At 36.9% G+C, this 25,457-nt stretch overlaps 1 protein-coding gene and 1 non-coding gene across 10 annotated transcripts in view; one reads left to right on the top strand and one right to left on the bottom strand.

Annotated features, from left to right (window-relative positions):
- The window catches only part of RALGAPA1 (Ral GTPase activating protein catalytic subunit alpha 1), a 294,638-nt gene that overhangs the window by 249,952 nt on the left and 19,229 nt on the right, over positions 1-25,457 (bottom strand). For all 9 annotated transcript variants that reach the window (XM_036275297.1, XM_036275307.1, XM_036275315.1 and 6 more), the window contains exons 2-3: positions 3,668-3,778; positions 2,879-2,928 (exon numbers count right to left, since the gene is read on the bottom strand). In XM_036275297.1, the coding sequence (XP_036131190.1) occupies positions 2,879-2,928; positions 3,668-3,778 (161 nt within the window). The remainder of the gene's footprint in view (positions 1-2,878; positions 2,929-3,667; positions 3,779-25,457) is intronic.
- On the top strand, positions 341-447 carry LOC118621151. Its single transcript, XR_004957637.1, has one exon. It is a non-coding gene; the product is annotated as a U6 spliceosomal RNA (small nuclear RNA).

Below are 25,457 nucleotides of genomic sequence, written 5' to 3'. Positions count from 1 at the left end.
AGAGTGGGAGGGAGGGAGAGAGAAACATCGACATGAAAAGGACACATCGAGTGGTCGTCACCAGCACGACCCATCCAGGGCCAGGGACAAACTGCAACCGGGGTACACACCCTTAGTGGGAACTGAACCCGGGTCTCCCTGGACCACAGGCCGACACTCTAACCGCTGAGCAAACCAGCCAGGGCAATGAGGAAATATTTTTATTTCACAAAAATCCCATAAAATATCTACTGAGTTAATTCATGTGAACCCAAAGGTCATCATACGTTATAATGACTACAGGCTTGAGAACAAATTTTTTAAATTCAAGAGAACAAATTTTTAAAATTCAAGACACCTAGTGCTCGCTTCGGCAGCACATACCCTAAAATTGAAACGATACAGAGAAGATTAGCATGGCCCCTGTGCAAGGATGACATGCAAATTTGTGAAGCGTTCCATATTTTTAGAAAAGGAGAGAGAGAGAGACTTATATAGTTAAGCTAATATATATTGATTTCCATTAATTGGAAATAAACACTTTTTACATGTAACACTTTCAATTTCAATTTGCCTTTAATTTCTTTTACATATTGCTTATGTGCAGATTATTCTAGATCCACAGCTGCTGTACATACTATATATATGGCTGAACTGAGCTCTTTCTACACTCCTCTAGCTTCCCTTTGATATGATCTTCTTTAGCCCATCTCACAATAGAGAATGATGAAGAAAGTACAAAATTCTTCACAGATCAATGCTGGTCTAAATGAGATACAAAACTTCTTTACTTTTGCCCTCTTCTTATTTCTCCTACAGCTAACCAACAATTGTATAATTATATTTATTTTGGTGTGGAAAGAGATAAAATTATAGAAAGCTGAAAAGACAAGTTTGTAACTACTCAAAAGCATTCCTATATTATGACTGTGAAATTATAATTTAGATTTAAACCCTTATAAAATATAAGTATGTCTACATGTTTTTATGTGGTTAAAAATGAACTTGTGTGTACTCTTAACTGCACAGAAAACAGAATATAAATCTTATACTATATTATGAATATTATATAATGAAGCTTTTATTCCAGAAAGATACTTTATAATTTCTTCATTAAAAAAATAATCATTAGTCTCTAAAGATATAATATTTATTGTACCCATTATAAGTAGAAAATATCAGCACACAAGTTAAATATTTTTTCCCAAAAGATGAAAACCCTGTATCTAACATCTTTTTTCCTAATAAAATTTAGTGATTCATTCAAGACAAACATTACTTACTGTTCAAAGAATAACAACTAATCAGTATATATTACATTTAGAAAAATATTTTTTAATAGAAGGAATACCCTGAGAGAGATTCTATTAGCTTATCAATAATTTCAGCTGCCTGAATATAAAACAAGCATAAGTGTTTGAAGGAACTTTCCAACAATTATTATCTTGCTTTCTCTGTGGCTTCTTTTATTCTTTCCCAAAACATCTATGTTTTAATATTTGCCTTGTGAAAAATTCATGCAAACACTTGAGGAGGTAAATATGAACAAATTCCTCAGGGTTAATGACTAATGAAATTAAATGCAGGACAGATACCAACACCAGTTACTTCCATCTGGAACTCTGAGAAAAAAACAACAAAACACTTTCTTTTTTTCAGCTGTGACTAAATCAATATAAATCAACAGCTAAGAGAGATATCAATCCGACTGGTCAAATTCTTCTAAACTATATCAAAATACAAAATGGTGAATTATCTTTAATTCATAGCACACAGAACAGCTCAGTCTTTAGAAACTGGTTTCTAAATTCTTTACTATGCCTTTCAAGTTACAAGGTCTTTCTCCAAATCTCTAAATTCTTTAAATATCAGAAAACTCCTATCACTGATTTCAAAGATAGAATGAAGAGTAAAGAGTTATTATAAAAGCAAGTACATGGGGGAGGTACCTTAATGTTTATTATTGTGGTAAAAACAAAACAAATTTTAGCAAAGTATCAAATGTTGTTTCCTTCTGTTTATTTAGCAGTAAAGACTGGTCTCACACCAATCCAAAGTAATGTAGAACAATTTATAAAATATTTAAAACTATTTTATACAAGTTTGCAATGAAAAGCAGTTAAAGCAGAAACTATAAATTCCTTAGGTATATAACAGTTTCATGAAGTTATCCTCTCAGGTAAGAATGTTTTGGAAGATTCCCAGTCAGGCTGTGGGCCCAATCCCCAGTGGGGGGCACGCAGGAGGTGGCCAATCGATGTTCTCGCTCATTGATGGATGTTTCTAGCTCTCTCTTCCTTCCCCTCTCTCTAAAATCAATAAAGAAAAATTATTAAAAAAAAAAAAAAAAAAAAAGCCCTGGCCAGCATGGCTCAGTTATTTGGGAGTTGTCACATGTACCAACAGGTTGCTGGTTTGATTCCCAGTCAGGGCATATGCCCAGGTTGCAGGCTCAATCCCCGATAGCGGGTGTGCAGAAGGAGCTGAGTGATGTTTTGCTCTCACATCAATGTTTGTGGCTCTCTTGCTCTCCTTCCCTCTCCCTCTAAAAATCAATAAAAATACATAGTTTTTTAAATCTCCATTTGTGTAGCCCTCCCTCAATTTAAATTTGCATTGTTTGCAAACACATATATAGTACCAATTTTCTAGTGTCAAATGTGTAAAAACATAATTGTATCTATACCTAAAACTAATACATGTACCTCTTAAAAATAATTAAGAATTAAGTCAGGTGTATTTTTAGGTTAAAAAACATGACTCAGTTTTTGAAAAGCACAGCAGATTCACAGTGTTTTATTATATATATTCACAGTGTTTATTTATAGTTCAATATATTCCTTTGTATGGTCCAAGAACTATTTTTGGAAAAAAGAAAGTTGGACTAGCAGGTTCTTACCTCAAAAATGAAAAGTATAGCATCCAATTCCTCCCTTTGAGACTTGTGACCTAAAACATTTTTACAGAAAAATGTTTAAAAGTTATCAGTTTATCCTCATTGTTAACAACCACTTAAATAGCCTAATATATTTATAGCACCAGAGTTTTTTCTCAGTAATTTTTTAATAAAATGTTTAAAGTATATTCTGATTAATGTGAACACAGTATCACAGCATCTCTCTCTACTCTTTTTCAACAATTAAATTTAGATTCTACATATTTATGTCTAAAACCAAATCATACTGTATTGAGGGAAATGTTAAATGAACTCTGAAGATGAAAATGACTGTTCAAACCTGATACATGCCTCTAGGGCAGAGCAAAGAAGGCGAGGAAACAAGTAAACCATACCAGGAAAAAAGCAAATCGTCTAAGCCTTCTCAAAGTAATAAGAATCATGCTCCTAACCCATAGTTGTGAGAGGAGTATTAAAAACTGTATGAAAAAAAAAGAAAAGTGGCCGGGCTGGTGTGCCTCAGTGGTTGAGGATTGACCCATGCACCAAGAGGTCACTGGTTTGATTCCAGGTCGGGCCACATGCCCAAGTTGTGGGCTGATCCCCAGTGAGGAGGGAGGAGAGTTTAGGGGGCAGACAATTGATGTTCTCTCTCATCAATGTTCTCTCTCCCTCTCCCTTTCTCTAAAAATCAATTAAAAAAAATTTTTTTTAAAGCAAAGTAATACTAAAATGCCCATGATGATTATTTGAAACATCAACATAAACCAGAATCAATTTTCAACATCTTACCTTTCTGTTTAAGACTAGCTTCAATAGTCACGAAATTCTCAAAGAACACGTAATATATATGTGAAAAATGTTGGTCAAAAAACTGTTTAAGATCGATAGCCTCTGCATTCTCTGAAAAATAAATGAAAACAGTTCTAGTGATTGCTATTTACATATATGTTAAATTATGTTCAGCAAATATGATAGTGACAAGTTTCCTTCAAAAAAGTCAAAGAACTCCTCCTAAAGTCTATCCTATTAAAATATTTCAGGTATGTATTTATCTATATCCTTGTTCTTACAGCTTTAGTGTCTATAGATTTTAGCTTTAATTTTATAAACTGATCTAGTCATCATCATCTGTTTCCTAAAAGAAAACAATGTCTCAGAGAGCCTTACTTAAAATCATTAGCCAAACCAAAAAAAGAAATCAAGTTCTATTTTTACTTCACCGATATGCTTCTAACTTCTCCCTAAGATGATTTAAAATCAGAATTTCCGTAATAATATATCATGTCTAAAATACATATATTCAAGAAATAGGTACCTAACAACAGGCTTTATAAATAAGCCCTTTATATGACAAAGCTCAAATACAGATAACAGTGCTCTAAAAGAACTGTCAGTGCAGCCCAGGGCAAACAAAACTAAATACGCAGTAACTGTATCTACAGTAAAAGTGTTAGGATCTGAAAATGAAGTGACGAAGTATAACGGCGATTCAGAAACACAAAATTAATTCAAAGCTCAATGAAGGGTAAAAGTGGAGAAAGAAGAAATGCCTGAGGACATATTACTTGAGAAGACCTTTAAGGACAGGAAGGATTTTGCACATGAACTGGTAGGGTTGAACAGGAAGGGCGTTCTACATATAAACAAACACATAGACTGAGAAAAATGTGAAGCATAATAGGATCCCGAAAATGATTCATTTTGCTACAACTTAGAGCATTTTGATAAAAATAAAACTGAAAAAGTAGCCTTGAGATAAGTTATAAAATGAGCTAAATGCAAACTAAGGAGACTGAATTTATTATTCAAAGCAAGACATCTGTAGGTATATAATATGTATTCATGTATTTTGTATAATATGTATAATATGTATTTTGTTGTTTGGCTTACTTTCTGGGGTAATGAGAAGGTTGAAGAAAAAAGGGGAATGGAAAACGTTTACTTTATGTACTCCCCACCATTCAAATTTATTTATGAAAAACAAATATTTCTTTAATAACAAAAAATAAATTTGTAAAAGGTAGCTGAGGGGGAAAAAAAAAATCAAAGATTCTTTACCTGGGAGTGAGATGGAGAAGAAACTATTAATTGCTAATAAACTCAAGTTAAAGGTTTTAAACATCAATTAATTTCTTGGACTGATTTAACACTCAATGGAAAATTTAAGAATAGAGTTAAACAGTAACAATATATAGATAGCACTTTAAACTCTCTTTTGTGTAATATCTTTCCTATGAATGTTCATAAAAATTCCCGAGTGACATTTCATTTATGGAATTTATCAAGACTACTTACTTTTTGCTCTACTCTCCCAAAGGAAGGGATAGATGCCCTCTCTTCCCTATTCTCTTGGATTCCTTACATTTCTCTCTAATAGAAATGACTGTATTTCAAGTGTCCTCTTATCTTTTTTTCTAGGACTTGTCTATAGCTTCTTTGAAATAGAAACTGTGTCACCCTGGCTGGTTTGGCTCAGCGGTTAGAGTATTGGCCTGTGAACCAGAGTCACTGGTTCAATTCCGGTCAAGGGCACATACCTCGGTTGCGGTTTGTCACTGGCCCTGGTCAGGGTCGTGTAGGAGGCAACAATAGATGGGTCTCTCTCACATTGATGTTTCTCTCTCTCCCCCTCCTACTCTATCTGAAGATAGAATAGAAAAATATCCTCAGGTGAGGATTAAAAAACTATATAAATAGAAACCTGTCTACCTTAGTATTCCTAAAACCTAACATAGTGCTGAGCATATATGTATTCAAGTATGTTTTATTATTAATAAAACAAATTATTTTAATTGTACTGTATTCATTTTGTAGCTTCGAAATTTTTACCTTGGAAAAGACTGCATAACCTACTGACAGGCAAAACAACATTGTTTCATCATGACTATATTTAGAACTCCCAGATTCCACTCCTACCTGTCACAATACCTGAGTGACTTTTCACAGAACTAGGGAAAAAAATAATAAATAACACAACTGAATGTTTCCTATATGCTAGATAATTTTTTAAGTGTGTTACAGAAATCCATTCTATAGATGAGAAAACAGGCACAGAGAGTTTAAGTAATTTAGCTAATAAGAAGCAGAGCCAGGAATTTGAACCCCACACAGACTGGTTCTATTGCCCACTTAACCTCTATGTTTCTCAGCTTCCACTAATACATCTACAAGAAAAATAGAAGCAACAACAAAAAAAGAAATTTTCTAATATCTGTCTATAACAACATAATAATAGTCATCAAACACTAAACATATTTTATAGACTATCAAAATAAAAATACCACAACTAAGATAAAAGGAAAGGTATTCTATTTTCCCCACATATAGTATAAAAGTAACCAAGAACTATGGAATTTGAATGAAACAGGCTGCTATAATTATCCTTAAATTTCTTAAACTTCATGTTTCAAACATAACTAATGTACTAAGGGAAAGAAAAAAATAAAAATAATAACAAAGCACAACAAAAAATCAAAACAAAACGAAAGCAAACATGAATAATTCAAGATTTTGCAACATCATTTAAGAGCCAAAATAGTCTCTCTCAATTTCCTTCCCATAGAGCATGTTAACATAATCTGGAATCTATGTTTGTAATGAACTAGTCAGCAAATAAAAATTCTTATAAAATATTTGATCAATTAAAAAAATTTACATGGTAGGGGAAGTAACGAAAAATATGAATGAAATGTAGTAAGATTTTTCTTATGTAAAAACAACCCTTTACAAAATACTAACACAGAAGAAACGAAGAAAGAAAAGAAATCCAGAAAGAAAGAGATTATGGAAAAACTACCAATTTCAAACTCCAATTCTAAGTCTCACCCTTTCCAAAATGGTCCCCTATAACCCATTCTGTTTTCGCTCTCTGTGAACACTTCCATTGTTTTTGGTCAATATGTTCATAATTATGTCACATTAGCCAGTATTATTCTCTTAAAGATACTGGTTGCTCTTTGGGAACAAAAATCATACCTTAGTTTCTTTAATCTCTCAAAATTTTAATCTATAGGGGGTTTGCATAGTGATAAACAGATGATTAGCACTTAAATTTGAGGGTTCAAAATTTGCCCCTATTTTCAGAAAAGCTTGTTTGCGCTTCACTGTTTTAAAATTAGTATTTTCTTAAAGAAATCAAATAAATCTTTGAACCACAATTTCAGATTGAAGTTTCTGAGATTTAAAACACTGATTCAGGTTTAGGTATGCTTTGTAGGCCTTTGGGAATACTAACTTTAAGATGCAAAATAGTTCTAGACTTCATTTAGTATCCACAAACAAAATTTCAAATATCTTTCTAGGATCTTTTTTTAAAATAAGCTTTAAGAACCTAATTATACTATATTTTTTCTAGTACGTATTTTTGAGACAGCAGAGCCTGATAACAAATATATAATTAAAATTTTAAAGTTCATAAGCCAGTTTTCCTGACTTTAAATTTGATTATTAAATATTTCCATATAAAAATTATCACATAACCCAGGCCGGTAGAGCAAAAATTCAACAATTTTTCAATATCATCATTCTTCTTCCTCATCTATTAACAACGACAACAACAACAACAAAATCACCATTTAGAACTTATTCTCAAATGATGGCATCATAACACACCAATCTGTGAGGTGTATCACAAATAATTTGCTTCTATTTATAAAATACCAAACAGTGAAAATTATTGGCTTAAAATAATCAATATTGAGAATTGAGCCAACAATATGGTGGAATATCTTAAAACAAAATGCCCTCTTATTGTGGTTGCCAGAAGGGAGGGGGAGTTGGAAGGATTAGTGAAAAAGGTGAAGGTACTAAGAAGTACAAATTGGTAGTTAGGCTGATGAATCTCAAAGGGAAGGGGGTAGAGTGGTAGGAAGAGATACACCAAAGAAATTATGTGTATATATGCATAACCAATAGACACAGACAATAGAGTAGAGAAGGCAAGAGGGGAGCAGGGAGGAGGGAGTCAATGTAGGAGAAAAGAGGGGACATTTGTAATATATTCAACAATAGAGTTAAGTTTCAAAAAAATACTATTTTATTGTATGTAAACACAAATGCTGGCTAAAAATAAATAATGCAAGGTCAAAAAAAGAAAGAGAAGAAAGATTGTAAGTGATGAAAAGACAATAAAGTAGGAAAGGAGGAAGTCGGATGAAGGAAAAGAGGGCCTGGGGGAAAGAAAAATGGTGAAAATGTGTGATGGAGAAAGGGGGGAAAGGCAGAAGGGAAAATACGGAGGAAGGAAGAATAAAAAGTAAGTAAGGAAGAGTGGAGTGGGGAGTAAGTAAGGAAAGGAAAGCATAAATTCAACGTAAAATATAATAGAGTCAAAACACTAATAAGAAGAAAAGGGAAATAGAAAGGGAGAAGAGAAAGAGAAGTAAGGGAATGGAGAGTAGTAAAAAACAAAAAATATAGGCTAGATAAATTACAAATAATACTACATCAGGCTCTAAAAAGAGGGTGCATATAGGAAAGGGAGAAGAAACTGAGAAAGGGGAGGAAGAGAAGAAAGTACAAAGGAAGGAAACAGATAAATAATAAACTGGAAGACAGAACAAAAGCTCTTATTCAGAATGCAAGACAAAAGAATAAATAAGTTAGAAAATATAAAAACAAGGATAATAAACTACCAGGAACAAAGAGAAAATGTAAGCAATACTCTAAAATACACTGCATGAGAACTATTTAAAATTGGTGAAATATATAAATAAATCTTCAGACTGAAAAATCATATTGAGTCCAAAGCAGGGAAAACACAATTCCACATGTGGACACATCCTAACACAAAAAACAAAAAGGAAATATTAAAACCAACATAAGTTACCTACACAGGAATACCAAAACTAAGAGCAGACTTCTCATCTGCCCAACAGAGGCAGGAAGACAATGCAATTTCATATTTAAAGCACTAAGGGAAAATAACTGCCAATCTAAGATTCTATACTCAGCTTAACTACTGTTCAATAACAAGCATAAAAATAAAAACAAGGCATTTACTAACATACTTAGAATTTAACACTCAATGACCCTCACTCACAGAACTACAAAAGATATATATATATATATATATATCTCTGGGAGAAGAGAAGTATCCTCACATGGGAGCGCAAGAAGCAAAAGCAAAGATGAGCAAGAAAACTAGGAAATATGTAGGTAAATCTAAAGTATGAGTATGCATGAAGAGCACTCAGTATAAAAAAATCTTCTTTAAACTACTAATGCAAAAGTTTACTAACAAGAAGAAAGGAAAATAATGTCAAAGATAAATCAGAAATTCTGGAGTGAATATTTTTAAATCTTATTTTGTCAAGAGGATGGTAAAAAATACTGATAGATTCTAGACTTCAACAGTACAATGCTTTTAAAATTTTGTAAGTTACCGATGAAAAAAAACCAAATGTGTAATTTTGAATCATTAAAAGAGGAAAAGAATATAGAAAAGCTTATTAATATAAAAGAAATGAGTAAAACAAGCATCAAAAATAGGTGAATGAGGTAGCAGAAATAAATATATATACACCCGTTATTTAAAAAAGTATATTAGCCCTGGCCGGTTTGGCTCAGCGGTTAGAGCATCGGCCTGCAGTCCAGAGAGGCCCGGGTTCGGTTCCCGCTAAGGGCACGTACCTCGGTTGCAGTTTGTCCCCGGCCCTGGTTGGTCGTGCGGGTGGCAGCCACTCGATGTGTCCCTTCACGTCGATGTTTCTCTCTCTCTCTCCCTTCCTCTCTCTCCCTCCCACTCTATCTGTACAAAAAATGGAAAAATAGCCTCGGGTGAGGATTAAAAAAAAAAAAAAAAAGTATATTAGTGGAGTAAAATCTCTAGTTAAGAGATGGTTATAATAATATTGGATTTAAAAATACAAAGTCAAGCTATAAAATATTTACTAAGAAAATAATGTTTAATCCAATAAAACTAAAGAAATTAAAGCAAATATATTACTTAAGTACTAACCTAAAATAAAAATGGTTCCTCTAAGAGGAAAAGTAAATGTTAAGGCAAGAATTACTATAATTAAAGAGGGTCAGTGTATTTTGACAAAAGGCTCTATTTATTATAAAGCTTTCATTTAAAATCTGCATTATAGGCCCCGTGGCCAAGTGGTAAGGCGTCGGTCTCGTAAAATCTGCATTAGGATTTTCAAAATATAAAATGCAAAACCCAAAAAATTCCCAAGGAGAATCAAACCCATTAATAGCGTGGTAGATTTTTAACACATCTGTCTCATATCTAACAGAGGTAAAACTAGTAAATATACAGAATATTTAAACAACACAATTAGCATTTAACACATAAAACTAAAGCCAACAGAGAATAAATCTTTTTGGCATGTAAAAAGTAGATATTTACAAAAACTGAACTACTAAGGACACAAACTAAATGGAAAAAGTACCGAGAAATAACATAACACATACCATGCTCTCTGACAAAAATGAAATTAAGAATGAATAATTATAGCTAATCCCCCTATATTAAAATTTAAAAAAAGGAGCCCAGCCAGTGTAGCAGTGTAGCTCAGTGGACTGAGCATCAGCCTTGGAATGAGAGGTCCTGGTTCAATTCCCAGTCAGGACACATTGCAAGCTTGATCCCTAGTAAGGGATGTGTAGGAGGCAGCCAATCGATCTTTTGCGTGCGCGCGCATGCGAGCGCTCTCTGTCTCTCTCTAAAAAAAAAAAAAAAAAATCAATAAAATAGATTTTAAGTAAATAAATTTAAAAAAATTTTAAAAAAGGAGTGTCAGAATGGAGTAAAGGTGACAGTCCCAGGTATCCAAATGGGCAAGCAAGAGTGCCTATGCCACAAGCCAGATTGGAAAAATTCTTAACACATGGAGCAATTAGCTGTGGACTGAACACTACACCACAGCCACAAAATGTATGATAAAAGATGCAAAAGGATCTAATTGTTCCCAAGCAAATAACTGAACTATCCCAGTACAAAGCTCAAGAAAATTCATAGATACATAAAGTGTTCAGGACCCAGCAAGGTAAATTAATAATGTCTGGTATCTGGTATCTAAATGAAAATTACCAGGCATGCAAAAAAGTAGGAAAACCTAATTCATCATGAAGAGAATAATCAATAAATCAAATTTAAACTAGATATTAACATAGATGTTAGAATAACATTTTTAAAAGGCATTAAAATAGTTATTCTGCCCTCACCGGTGTGGCTCAGTAGACTGGAGCATCGTCCATACACCAAAAGGTGTTGGGTTCAATATTCAGTAAGGGCACATACCCAGGTTTTGGGCACATGCATAGGAGGCAACCAATTTATATTTCTCTCACATCAATTTCTCTCCATTCCTCTCAATTTTTAAAAAGTTATTCTAACTGGAATCCATATATCAAAAAAAATTAAGGATAGAAGATACTTCTATAGGTAAAAACTAAAATGTATAAGATGAAAAATAAACTTGATGAAATTAATAGCAAATTGATGCTGTAGAAGAGAAAAGGTGATCCAAAACAATTGCAAAGCACCTAAGTGAGCTGTGACACAATTTCAAGTGGCCTAACATACGAATAATTGAAACACTCAAAGAAGATCAGAAAAATATTTGAAAAAATAATTTTAAAACTTCATGAAAATCACATATACATGTAGCTCAACAAATATGAAGAACAAGAAATGTGAAGAAAAATTCACCACGGTACATTATGATTAAATAGTTCATAACCGGTGAGAAAAATAAAATAATAAACACAGCCAGAAGAGGCCTGGCGGAGTAGCTCAGTTGACTGGAGCACTGTCCCTTGCACTAAAAAAGGTTGCAAGTTCGATTCATGGTCTGGGAACATACCTAGGCTGTGGGTTTGATCCCTAGTCGAGGCATGTATGAGAGGCAACAAATAGATGTTTTTCTTGAACTAAGATGCTTCTCTCTCCTTCTCTTTCTCTCCCCTTCCTTTCTCTCTAAAAATCAATAAACATACCCTTGGCTAAGAATTGAAAAAAAAACAAAAAAAACAAACAGACAAATCTAAGGTTCTAAGGTTCTAGAACAGGGTGGTGGGCAGGACAGAGGTGAGGGGGAAAATATAAGTGGGTGAGTGTGTGCAAGGACAAATGTATGAGTGTGAGTGTGGGTAGGTACCTGTCCATGGGTGTGGGAACTCAGGGCAGGTGGTTCAAGTGCTCCAGGATGAGAGCTGCCATTCGTCATAACATGCTGGTAGGCTGGGAGCTTCCTGCCACTTGGGATTGGAGAGTGCACCATTCTGAAGAATCCCCAAGGTCCTCCTTGGAGGAAAGTTAGGGAGCAGCAATGACCCAGTACCCCAAGGACATAAACAGGTGCACCTGACCCAGCTCCTGTGAGCCAGCATACCCGGCCCCAATTTCGCAATCCAGCACCCCTGGACACAAAGACAGTGCTGCTGCCAGGGCCCAGATCTGCTGAAATGAGAACACAAAGTAACAAACTCCAAGTGAATAAAAAGAAGAAACTGCCAGAAAAGAAACGAAAATGAAAAGTAGGTAAGCAATTTATCAGATATAGAGTTCAAAGTAATGGTTATAAGGATGCTCAAGCAACTTGGTGAGAACTATAGGCAACTTAATGAAAACAATAAGGAACTTAGTGGGAACTACATCAGAATGAAAAAAAAATGTACAGCCCTGGCTGGTTTAGCTCACAGGTTAGAGCGTCAGCCTGCGGTCCAGAGAGACCTAGGTTCAGTTCCAGCTAAGGGCACGTACCTCGGATGCAGTTTGTCCCAGCCCTGGTTTGGTCATGCGGGTGGCAACCACTTGCTGTGTCTCTTTCACGGAGATGTTTCTCTCTCTCCCCCTCCCACTCTATCTGAACAAAAAAAGGAAAAATGTCCTCGGGTGAGGATAAAAACAAACAAACATGATCCATATATATGCTGCCTACAAGAGACCCACCTCAGAACAAAAGACACACAAGATGAAAGTGAAGGGATGAAAAAAATTTTCCATGTAAATCAAAATGAAAAAAAAAACAACACAAAAAACGGGGTAGCAATACTCATATCTGATAAAATAGACTTCAAATTGAAGGCCACAACAAAAGACAATGAACGTTACTACATAATACTGTACTAATGGGATCAACACAACAAGGGGATAGAACCCTGGTAAACATATATGCACCCAACACAGGAGCACTCAAATATATAAAAAGAAACTTCTGAAGGACTTTAAGGGAGAGACAGACAGCAATGCAATAATAGTAGAGAACTTTTAACACCCCACTGACATCACTGGATAGATCTTCTAGACAAAATATCAACAAGGAAAGAGCAATCATAAACAACACACTAGATCAGATGGATTTAATTGACATTTACAGGACATTTCACACCAAAAATGCAGAATTTACATTATTCTCAGGTGCACAAGGGACATTCTCAAAGGTAGACCACATGTAAGGACACAAACTAAATCTCTATAAATTCAAGAAGACTGAAATCATATCAAGCATATTCTCAGACCATAATGGCATGAAAACTAGAAATCAAACTACATTAAAATCACTCGAAAATATTCAAACACATGAAGACTACATAGCATGTTATTAAAGAATGAATGGGTTACCAATAAAATCAAGAAAGAAAAATCTTCCTGGAAACAAACAAAAATGAAATACAACAATCCAAAATCTATGGGACAGCAAAAGAAGCCTGAGTGAAGTTCACAGCATTACAGGCCTATCTCAAGAAACAAGATAAATTTCTAATAAACTATCTAACCCTACAACTAAAAGAATTAGAAAGAGAACAACAAGAAAAGCCCAAAGTAGGAGGAAGGAAATAATAAAGACCAGAGTGAAAATAAATAACAAAGAGACTAAAAGAACAATGCAATAGACAGATGAAATCAAGAGTTGGTTCTCTGGCCCTGGCCACTTTTGCTCAGTGGTTAGAGCGTCCGCCTGCGGTCCGGAGAGACCCGGGTTTGGTTCCCGCTAAGGGCATGTACCTTGGTTGCAGTTTGTCCCCGGCCCTGGTTGGTCGTGCGGGTGGCAGGCACTCGATGTGTCCCTTTCACATCGATGTTTCCCTCTCTCTCTCTTCCTCTCTCTCCCTCCCACTCTGTCTGTACAAAGGATGGAAAAATGTCCTCCGGTGAGGATTTAAAAAAAAAAAAAGTTGGTTCTCTGAAAAGATAAACAAGACTGATGAATCTTTAGCAAGACCCATCAAGAAGCAAAAAGAGAGGACCCAAATAAATAAAATCAGAAATGAAAGCGGTGAAATAACAACTGACATTTTAAAAATGCAAATGATTTTAAGAAAGTACTATGAACCGTTTGCTAACAAAATGGACAACCTGGGATAAATGGACAAATTCTTACAAACATAAAATCTAAAGCTCAATCAGGAAGAATCAGAAAACCTGAACAGACCAATAACAACTGATGAAATTGAAGCAATAATAAAAAATTTGTAAAATCCCAGCAAACAAAAGTCCTGGACCATATGCCTTTATGGGAATTTTACCAAACATTCTAAGAACTAATACCTGTTCCCCTCAAACTACTCAAAAATATTCAAAAGGAAGGTATATTCCAAGCTCTTTTTACTAGGCCAGCATTATCTTAATTCCAAAACCAGATAAATACACTACAAAAAAGAAAATTATAGGCCAATATCCCTGGTGAACATAGATGCTAAAATCTTCAACAAAATAGGAGCAAATATGATCCAGCAATACATTAAAAAGATCATACACCATTACTAAGTGGGATTATTCTGGGAATACAAGGCTAGTACAATATTCACAAATCAATAAATGTGATACATAACATTAACAAAATAAAAGATAAAAATCACATGATCATATCAACAGATGCAGAAAAAGCATTCGACAAAATCCAGTACCCATTTTTTATAAAAACTCTCAGCAAAGTGGGAATAAAAGGATCATCATACCTCAACATAATAAAGGCCATACACAACAAACCTAATGCCAACTTCATATTCAATGGGCAAAAACTAAAAGTGTTTCCCTTCAGAACTAGAACAAGACAGGGATGTCTGTTTTCACTTATCTTTTTAACACAGTACTAGAAGTCCTAGCTATAGCAATCAGACAAGAAGAAAAAAGTAAAAGGCATCAAAATTGGAAAGGAAGAAGTAAAACTGTCATTAATCACAGAGGACATGATATTGTACATAGAAAACCCTACAGAATCTATCAAAAAACTACAAGAATTGATAAGTGAATTGGGCAAAGTAGCAGGATACAAAATTAACACCCAGAAATCAATGATACTTTTATACACCAATTATGACCTCTCTGAAAGAGAAACTAAAAAAAGCAATCCCATTTACCACTGCAACAATAAAAAAAGATACCTAGGAATAAACTTAATCAAGGAGGTAAAAGATCTGTACTCAGAAAACTACAGGCCATTGATAAAAGAAGATACAAACAAGTGGAAGAATATACTGTGTTCATGAATTTGGAAAATTAACATCATTAAAATGTCCATACTACCCAAAGCTATCTATAGATTCAACTTGATCCCTATTAAAATTTCACAGATCTAGAACAAGTACTCCAAAAATTTATATGGAACCAAAAAAGATCCCAAATAGCCACAGCAATCTTGAGAAAGCAGAACAAAGTTGGAGGGATCAAAATACTGGACATCAAGTTATAATACAAAGCGACTGTAATCAAAACAGCCTGGTACTGGCACAAGAACAGGCACATAGATCAATGGAACAGAACAGAGATCCCAGAAACTGACCCAAGGCATTATGCTCAACTAATATTTGAAAAACGAGGCAAGAGCCCTGGCCGGTTTGGCTCAGCAGTTAGAGTGTCGGCCTGCGGCCCCGAGAGACCCGGGTTTGGTTCCCACTAAGGGCGCGTACCTCGGTTGCAGTTTGTCCCCTGCCCTGGTCGGTTGTGCGGTGGCAGCCACTCGATGTATTCCTTTCACATGGATGTTTCTTTCTCTCTCTCTCTGTTCCTCTCTCTCCCTCCCACTCTACCTGAACAAAAAATGGAACAATGTCCTCGGGTGAGGATACAAAAAAAAAAAAAAAAAAGAAAGAAAAACGAGGCAAGAGCATACAATGTAAAGACAGTGTCTTCAGCCTGGCTGGTGTGGCTCAGTGGTTGAGCGTCGACCCCTGCACCAAGAGGTTTCCGGTTTGATTCCCAGTCAGGGGACATGCCCAGCTTGTGGGCCCAATCCCCAGTGAGGGACATGCAGGAGGCAGCCAATCAATGTCTCTATCTCTCTCCCTTTCCCTACCTCTCTTTCTAAAGTTAATAAATAAAAATTATTTAAGACAGTTTCTTCAATAAATGGTGTTGGACAAATTGGACAGGTACAAGCATAAAAATGAAATCAGACCATCAATTTACATCATACACAAGAATAAATTCAAAATGAACAAATGACTTAAATGTAAGTCATGAAACCATTAATGTCCTAGAAGAAACAATAGGCAGCAAAATCTCAGATACCTTACGCAGCGAAATTTTCACCAATATATTGCCTAGGGCAAGAGAGACAAAGAAAAAATAAATAAATGGGAATACATCAAACGATTCGGAGTCTGCACAGCAAAAAAGAAACCAGTATTACAGTGCAAAGCAAACACACTGTATGGGAGAACATATTTGCCAATAATACATCAGATAAGGGGTTAATTTCCAAAATATATAAAGTATTCATACAACTCAGCAAAAGGAAGACAAAGAATCCAATTAAAAAATGGGCAGAGGACCTGAAAAGACACCTCTCCAAAGAGGACATACAAATGGCCAAGAGACTTATGCAAAAATGCTCAATGTCACTAATTATCAGAGAAATGGAAATTAAAATGACTACAAGGTACCACCTCATGCCACAATGGCTACCATCAACACATCAGCAAACAACAAGTGCTGGTGAGGGTGTGGAGAAAAAGGAAACCCCTAGCACACTGTTGGTGGGAATGCAGACTGGTGCAGCCACTATGAAAACCAAAGTGGAGCCCTGGTGGGTTTGCCTTAGTGGTTGGAGCGTTGGCCTGCGGATCAGAGTCTTGGGTTCGGTTCCCGCTAGGGGCACGTACCGATAAAACAAACAAACAAACAAACAAAGTGGAGTTTTCTAAAAAGATTAAAAATGGAACTGCCATTCGACCCAGAGATCTCACTTCTAGGAATATATCCTACAAATCCAGAAACACCAATCAGAAAGAATATATGCACCTCTATGTTCATAGCAGCGCTATTTAAAAAAGCTAAGATATGGAAACAGCCCAAGTGCCCATCAACAGATAAGTGGATCAAAAAGCTGGGGTGTATTTATTAACACAATTGAATACTATGCAACTATAAAAAATAAAGATATATGCCCTGGCCAGTGTGACTCAGCAGTCAGTACAACTGCCCACAGACCAGAGTTGAGGGTTCAATTCCAAGTCAAGGGCATGTACCTCGGTTACGGGTTCGATCCCAAGTCCCAGTTAGGGTCGTGCAGGAGGCAATCAATCAGTGTATCTCTCTGTCTCTCTCCATCTCCCTCCCTTCCTATCTAAAAATATCAATAAAAAAATATCCTGAGGTGAGGGTTAAAAAAGAAGGATCTATTTGAGACAGCAGGGATGGACCTGTAGACTACTAGTATACTATGTGAAATAAGCCAGACAGAGAAAGAGAAAGATCATGTGATCTCAATTATTTGTGGACTCTAATGAACAAAATGAACTCATGAATAAAATAGAACCAGAGGCATGGAAACATGGAACAGAATGATGAATCTCGGAGGGAAGGGGCTCAGGGCGGGAAGAGATTAACCAAAGAACATATATGCATAACTCAAGGATACAGACAATAGTGTGGTGAAGGTTTAGGGTGGGGTGGGGCTGGGTGGAGGGGGAACAAAGGAGGGAAAAATGGGAAACATCTGTAATACTGTCAACAACTAAATAATAAATTTTTTTTTAAAAGGGGAAAAAAAGCCCAGCTGGTGTGACTCAGTGGCTGAGCACCAACCCATGCACCAGTTTGATTCCAGGTCAGGACACACACCCAGATTGTGGGCCAGATCCCTAGTGTGGGGCATGCAGGTGGCGGCCAATTGATGTTCTTTCTCATTGATGTTTCTATCTCTCTCTCTCTTTTCCTCTCTTTCTAAAATCAATAAAGGAGAAAAAATAAAAAAGAGAAAAAAGAAAATCATCTTATTTGTCACTAGAAGACAAGTTAAAACAACTATAAGGTATCACCTCACACCTGCCAGAATGGCTACAGATGGTACAGAGTCCTTAAAGAATAAGCTTGGTACCTGAGAACTGTACTCCCAGCAAAACTATCCTTCAATAAGTAAAGAGAAATTAAGACATGAACAGGTACAGAAAATCTGAGAGAATGCGTTGCTAGCAGGCTTGTCCTACACAAATATTAAAGGGAGTTCATCAGGATTAAATGAAAGGATTCTAAATAGTAACTAAATCCACGGGGAAAATATTTTGATAGATAAATGAAAACAACATAACAAAATTATGGCACCAAGCTAAAGCAGTGCTTACAGAAAAATTTAGAGCTTTAAATATCTATATGAAAATAACAACCACCACCTAATGTTCTGCCTTAAGAAACTAGAAAATAGCCCTGGACAGGTGGCTCAGTTGGATGGAGTTTCGTCCCATATACCAAAAGGTTTCGGGTTTGATAGCCTGTCAGGACATATACCTAGGTTAGGGTTTGATTCCCCAGTCTGGGTGCGTCCAGGAGGCAAGCAATGGGTGTTTCTCTCTCACCTCCTCCCCAACTCCTCTCTCTCTAAATTCAATAAAAACATATCCTTAGGTGAGGATTTAAAAAAATAAACTAGAAAACAAAGAACAAAAGAATGCTAATAATCCTAAAGCATGCACAAGAAAGGAAATAATAAAGATTAAAGCAGAGATAAGTAAAATAGAGAAGAGATAAACAACACAAAAAAATTCAATGAAATAAAAATTGGTTCTCTAAAAAGATCAATCAACAAAATTGACAAACCTCTGCCTAGACTGTCCAAGATAAAAAAGAGTAAAATGCAAATTACTAATCTGAACTGAAAAAAAGAGGATATTACTATTAATCTTACTATGAGCAACTGCATACCAGCAAATTAGATAACCTATATGAAATCGACATAATGTTAGAAAGACATAAAATTGACTCAGGAGTCTGGTCAATGTGGCTCAGTGGATTGAGCATTGTCCCATGGACTGAGGTCCTAGTTTGATTCCCAGTCAGGGCACATGCCTGGGTTTCTGGCTCGATCCCCAGCAGGGGGCATGCAGGGGGTATTGATGTTTCTCTCTTATCAATGTTTCTATCTCTCCCTTCCTCTCTCTCTAAAAAATTTTTTAAAAATAAAAATTTACTCAAGAAATCTGAATATATCTACAAAAAAAATCAAAAGACTGAATCAGTAATAAAGAAAATTACCTTAAATAAAGTCCCACCCCAATGGTTTCACAGGTGAATCCTATACCAGGTCTTCCAAAAAAAATAGAAGGAACACTTACAAACTTATTCAAAATCAGACAAAGACATTACAAAAATAAGAAACCTACAGACCAACATACCTTATGAGTACAGACACCAAATCCTCAACGAAAGATAGGAAACTGGATATGGCAATATATAAAAAGTATTAAAACATCATGACCAAGTAGGATTTATTCCAAAAATGCAAGGTCACTTCAAAGTACAAGAGTCAATCAGTGCAACAGACTGCATTAATTTAAAGGTAAAACCCACATGACAGTAGTGTTAACAGACACAGAAAAACCACTTGACAAAATTCAACATCTTTTCATGGTAAAGACACTCAAGAATTTAGGAACAGAAAGCAAGTTTCTCAATCTGACAAAGGGCATCTATGAAAAACCCACAGATTACTTCATATGGACTGGTAAAAGACTGAAAGCTTTACACGTAAAACCATGAACAAGACAAGGATGTCCCTCTTTGCCACTTTTATTCAGCATTGTAGTAGAAATTCTAGCCAAAGACATTAGGCATAAAAAATAAATAAAAGCCATACAAACTGTAAAGTAAGAAGCATTACATCGCTATTTACAAATGACATGATCGCGTATGTAAAAAAATTCACACACAAAAAAATGTATGAGAGCTAAAAAGGAAGTTCAGCTAGGCTGCAGAATACCAGATGTATACACAAAATGCTAGCAATGAATAATCCAAAAGTGAAGTTAAGAAAACAATTCCACTCACAACAGTATGAAAAGAATAAAATACTTGGGAATAAATTTAACAAAAAAATGTAATATCTGTACAATGAAAACAAGACCTAAAAAAAAATAATCTGTAATACATTCCGTGTTCATGGACAAGAAGACATAACATTGTTAACACAGCAATACTCTTCTAAATATATCTAAAGATTCAATGCAACTTCTATCAAAATCCTAAGTGGCTTTTTGCAGAAACTGACAAGCTGATCCTAAAATTCACAGGAAAATGAAAGGGACTCAGAATAATCCAAACAACCTTCGGGGGGTGAGGGTGGGGGATATATCTTCAGTTATAAAGTAAGTCTTGGGGATATAATGTACAGTTAGGTAACTATAGTTAATACTGTATTGCATATTTGAAAGTTTCTAAGGTTAGATTTTAAAAGTTCTCACCACAAAAAATAAACTTTATAATTATATATGATGACACGTTAAGTAGATTTGCTATGGTGATCATTTTGCAATATATACTAATAACATGTTTCATATTTGACATGATTATTTTATTATTCCATTAGCTACTTTACTCCTTTGCATTTGCCCCAAACCTAGCAAAGCACTTTATATAGTTATTTAAATAATTGCTCAGATCCACCATTTTCAGATTTTTAAAGAAACAAACGAAATCAAAAATTATTTTCCTTGCCCTGGCCGGTTTGGCTCAGCGGTTAGAGCGTCGGCCTGCGGTCCTGAGAGACCCGGGTTCGGTTCCCGCTAAGGGCGCGTGCCTCGGTTGCAGTTTGTCCCCGGCCCTGGTCGGTTGTGCGGGTGGCAGCCACTCGATGTGTTCCTTTCACATCGGTGTTTCTCTCTCTCTCTTCCTCCCACTCTACCTGAACAAAAAATGGAAAAATGTCCTCGGGTGAGGATAAAAAAAAAAAAATTATTTTCCTTAAAAATTTTGCAAGAAAGGGCATGTTTAAAAGAAGTAGCTTATAGTAATAACCAATTTGCTTCTAGAAGGCTCTAAGGACAATTAATGAAAAAGGAAAGATGACTGGAAACCTTGAAGCTACTGATTTAAAAGAATTTAGACAATGGCAACACATTTTAGGTAACACAAACACACCACTTACTAGTTGTGACACTGTGATTGATGAAAGAGCAAACAAAATGAAGTCAGCATAGCCAAGCTAACAAAATTCCTTAATCAGAGTTGAAACATAAGTAATAGATTTTATTTTACTTCAACTGTGGTAGACAGACATGAGCAGAGCAAGGACAATGGACCAGGTACAGAAGGTCTCCAGGGAAGAAAGTCCTGGGGGCCTAGCAACCAGCAAAACTGGGAAAACAGGGACATCGCCCCTAGGGTAACCTTTCATATTGTTCGTCATGCAGTACAGAGCCTCCTCTGTTCTTTCCTCCCCTGGCATGTTGCTAGTCATGTGGTAGACACTATTAGAGGAGAAACAAGGGGAGTGCCTTCATATGACTCCCATGTGGGCCCTTGTAGGACCATTCCCTTAAGCATTAACACCTAGGGATAACATCTAGACCTCAGTGTATTTCAGCTCCAGGCCCAGAAAATCAGCAAAATCAGACAAGTGATACCAGGGCTGATATTAGGACCAGATGCATTGAGTAATGAACCCCAGCCCTGGCACAGACCCATGTACACACCTGGAAAGCTGGTGAATATTCTATTAAAATCCTCCCCTGGGACCTCCCCTAAAATCTCCATCCTTAAAAGCCTTTACAATGGAGGGTTCATCCCCTCCCCCTCTCAGGGAGCATACTCTTGACTTTCTTGTCTCCTCTTCTTTCCCCCCAGGCCCATTACCTTTACCCTTCTCTCCCCCAAGCTCTAATGGCCCCTTCTTTTCCCTCTGTAACTTGTTTCCTGAGCCCACTTCTTCTACCTCTGTGACTTTCTAAATAAACTTTTTCATATAGTTTGAGTCTTGGCTTTGAATTCTTTCATAGCCAGAACTCAAGTATTGAGGCTACTGAACAAAGGTCTGGTCTCACTCCACCAGCCTAACATCTGGTGCTATTCTCCCTACCAACATAACTAAGGACTTAAATTTTTTAACTTCTCAGCTGTGCATCAATGCCTGGAGATACATATATAAAAGTATGTACAGATAACCCTCAGAAGAACTTAAGGATGTTCAAGTAAAGAACTTAGGAAAAAATGATCAACCATCAAGACCATCTAATATCAATTACCCAGCCATTGGACGTCTGAAACTTAAAATCTTGGACCAATTTAGAAGCTAAGAATGCAGAACTGATTCTTTTCAAGAATGTACTGTGGAATTGCGAAAAAATGGTGGCGGAGTGAATGGAGCTACACAGACCATCTCCCAGGACCAAACTGGATTTACAACGAAAATAAAGGCAAATCCTCAGGAAGGAGCAACCAAAAGACACCTTCTTGGAGGACCACATAACCAGGGACACTGACTCAATCCTGGTAGGCTTGCGAGGACGCGAGACGGGGCCGGGAGCCCATGGGGCCAGGAGCCCGCAGTACGCAGCAGCCTGGGCGTGGACCAGCAGACTCGGCTGGAACCAGGGGACTCAGCAGGAAGCTGCTGCTGCCGCCTCAGCTGCGACCCCGGCTGAGTCCTGCGAACTCTGCTGCCTGCTAAGCCCTCGGCTGGAGCCACACGGACTCGCTGGGACCAGGGGACTGTGCTGGAAGCTGCTGCCACCTCGGCAGTGTCCCGCTACTGTGGCTTAGTCCTGGGGCTTCTGCTGAGTGCGACGCCCTTGGCTGGTGCTACAGCCGCGGCCGCCCTTGGCTGCCTCTTTAATAAATGGTGCTGGGAAAATTGGACAGCTACTTGCAGAAAAATGAAACTAGACCATCAACTTACACTCTACACGAGAATAAACTCAAAATGGATAAGAGACTTAAATGTGACTCATGAATCCATAAAAATCCTAGAAAAGATTGTAGACAACAAAATTTCAGACATCATATGCAGCAGAATTTTCACTGAAACATCACCTAAGGCAATAGAAACAAAGGAGAAAATGAACACATGGGACTACATCAAACTCAATAGCTTCTGCACAGCGAAAAATACAATCATCAAAACGGAAAGGCTACCCACTGTATGGGAGAGCATAATTGCCAATGATATATCAGATAAGGGGTTAATTTCCAATATATATAGAGTGCTCATACAACTCCACAAAAGGAAGACAAAGAATCCAATTAAAAAATGGGCAGAGGAACTAAATAGACACCTCTCCAAACAGGACATACAAATGGCTAAGAGACATATAAAGAAATGCTCATCATCACTAATTATCAGAGAGATGCAAATGAAAACAACAATGAGGTATCACCTCACACCTGTCAGAATGGCCGCCATCAACAAATCATCAAACAACAAATGTTGGCGAGGATGTGGAGAAAAGGGGACTCTATTGCATTGCTGGTGTGAATGCAGACTGGCGCAGCCACTATGGAAAACAATATGGTGTTACCTCAAAAAATTAAAAATTGAACTTCCATTTGACCCAGTGATTCCACTTCTAGAAATATACCGTAAGAAGCTTGAAACACCAATCAGAAAGAATATATGTACCCTCATGTTTGTAGCAGCACTATTTACAATAGCTAAGATCTGGAAACAGCCCAAGTGTCCATCAGTAGTCAAATGGATAAAAAAGCTGTGGTACATATACACAATGGAGTACTACGCAGCTTAAGAAAGAAAGATCTCTTATCCTTTGAGACAACACGGAGGGACCTGGAAAGCATCATCCTAAGTGAAAACAAGCCAAACAGAGAAAGACAAATTTCATATGATCTCACTGATTTGTGGAATATAATGAACATAACAGTCTGAGGAATGGGGTAGTCCCAGAGACGTGGAAGTGGGGTACAGACTGACAATCCCCAGAAGAGTGGGGTGGTGGGGGAGAGATAAACCACAGAACTTATATGCATGTATGCATGAACAGTGGACATGGACAACAAACTGGGGAAAGGGCAGGGAGGGAGGGGGAGGGAGGAATCAGTGGGGGGGAAAGGAGAAACATCTGTAACAAAAATTAATTAATAAAAAAAAAAAAGAACGTACTGTGGCCCTGGATGGTTTGGCTCAGCGGTCAGAGCGTCAGCCGGCAGACCAGAGAGACCTGGGTTCGGTTCCCACTAAGGGCACGTACCTTGGTTGCAGTTTGTCCCTGGCCCTGGCTGGGATTGTGTGAGTGGCAGCCACTCGATGTGTCCCTTTCACGTCGATGTTTCTCTCTCTCTTCATCCCTCTCTCACTCCTGCTCTATCTGAAGATAAATGCAAAAATGTCCTTGGGTGAGGATATAAAAAAAAGAATGTACTGTGGACAAAAAGGGGCCACATACTAAACCTGAAAAGCTCAGGGGAGGCCTGCATGGCAAGCCTTACATACTCAGAGAACTGAAAGTGACCACATAGGATAGTATGAAATTAAAACTTCCTAACCAAAATAGAATCATGGTAGGTAGTTAGGTCCTAGGCCAGTATCTTCCTTGACAAAGGTCAATCTTTACTTTAACTAAGACTGTCTATTGTCTTTTTACATCTACAATAACATGTCTTTGGAATGTTGGGGTAATTTCCTTTTTCCAGACCCCTCAGAGTAAAATTTCCCACCAGAGCACAGATTATAAACACTCTCAGTTATTGTTAGTGTTAATTGTTAACTATCCTACACCTACCAATGTAAAAAAAATATGTGTCTATTTGTTTCACTTTTTAAAGTTTTTTTTAATCGATGTTTTGGAGGGGAGGGGAGGGGAGGAGGTAAGGAGGAGGGGGAATGTGGAGTGGGGGGTAGTTTTCTTGAGTCTAATGTATAAAATAAGGCAAAACTGCCCTTCTCTGGAGCATTTGTTGAGATTTTGTGTCCCAGCAATCATCAGTTTGGCTCAAATAAACTCATAAAAATTCCTACAGGTTTAGACGTTTCTTACGTCAACAGTACTTTTTATTAGAACTCTTAACTCTTCTAGTTTCTTTGGAACACTCTGGGTGTTAACTTGGTAGTGTTTAACGATTTGCACATGTTAAAGTCCTTGATTGAAAACTTTGTCAAGCCCTGGCTGGTTTGACTCAGCGGATAGAGCGTTGGCCTGCGGTCCAGAGAGACCTGGGTTCGGTTCCCGCTAAGGGTGCATACCTCAGTTGCAGTTTGTTCCCCAGCCCTGGTTGGTCATGCGGGTAGCAGCCACTCGATGTGTCCCTTTCACGTGGATGTTTCTCTCTCTCTCTCTCTCTCTTCCTCTCTCTCCCTCCCACTCTGTCTGAACAAAAAATGGAAAAATGTCCTTGGGTGAGGATAAAAAAAAAATCAACTTTGTCAATAATTCTAGTGATGCCTCCTAATTCAATTATGCTCTA

This window comes from Molossus molossus, unplaced genomic scaffold (assembly GCF_014108415.1).
Source record: "Molossus molossus isolate mMolMol1 unplaced genomic scaffold, mMolMol1.p scaffold_m16_p_1, whole genome shotgun sequence".
In the NCBI taxonomy this organism is placed as follows: domain Eukaryota; kingdom Metazoa; phylum Chordata; class Mammalia; order Chiroptera; family Molossidae; genus Molossus; species Molossus molossus.
Note: the sequence above shows the minus strand (reverse complement) of the source record. Positions and strands in the feature narration are given on the sequence as shown.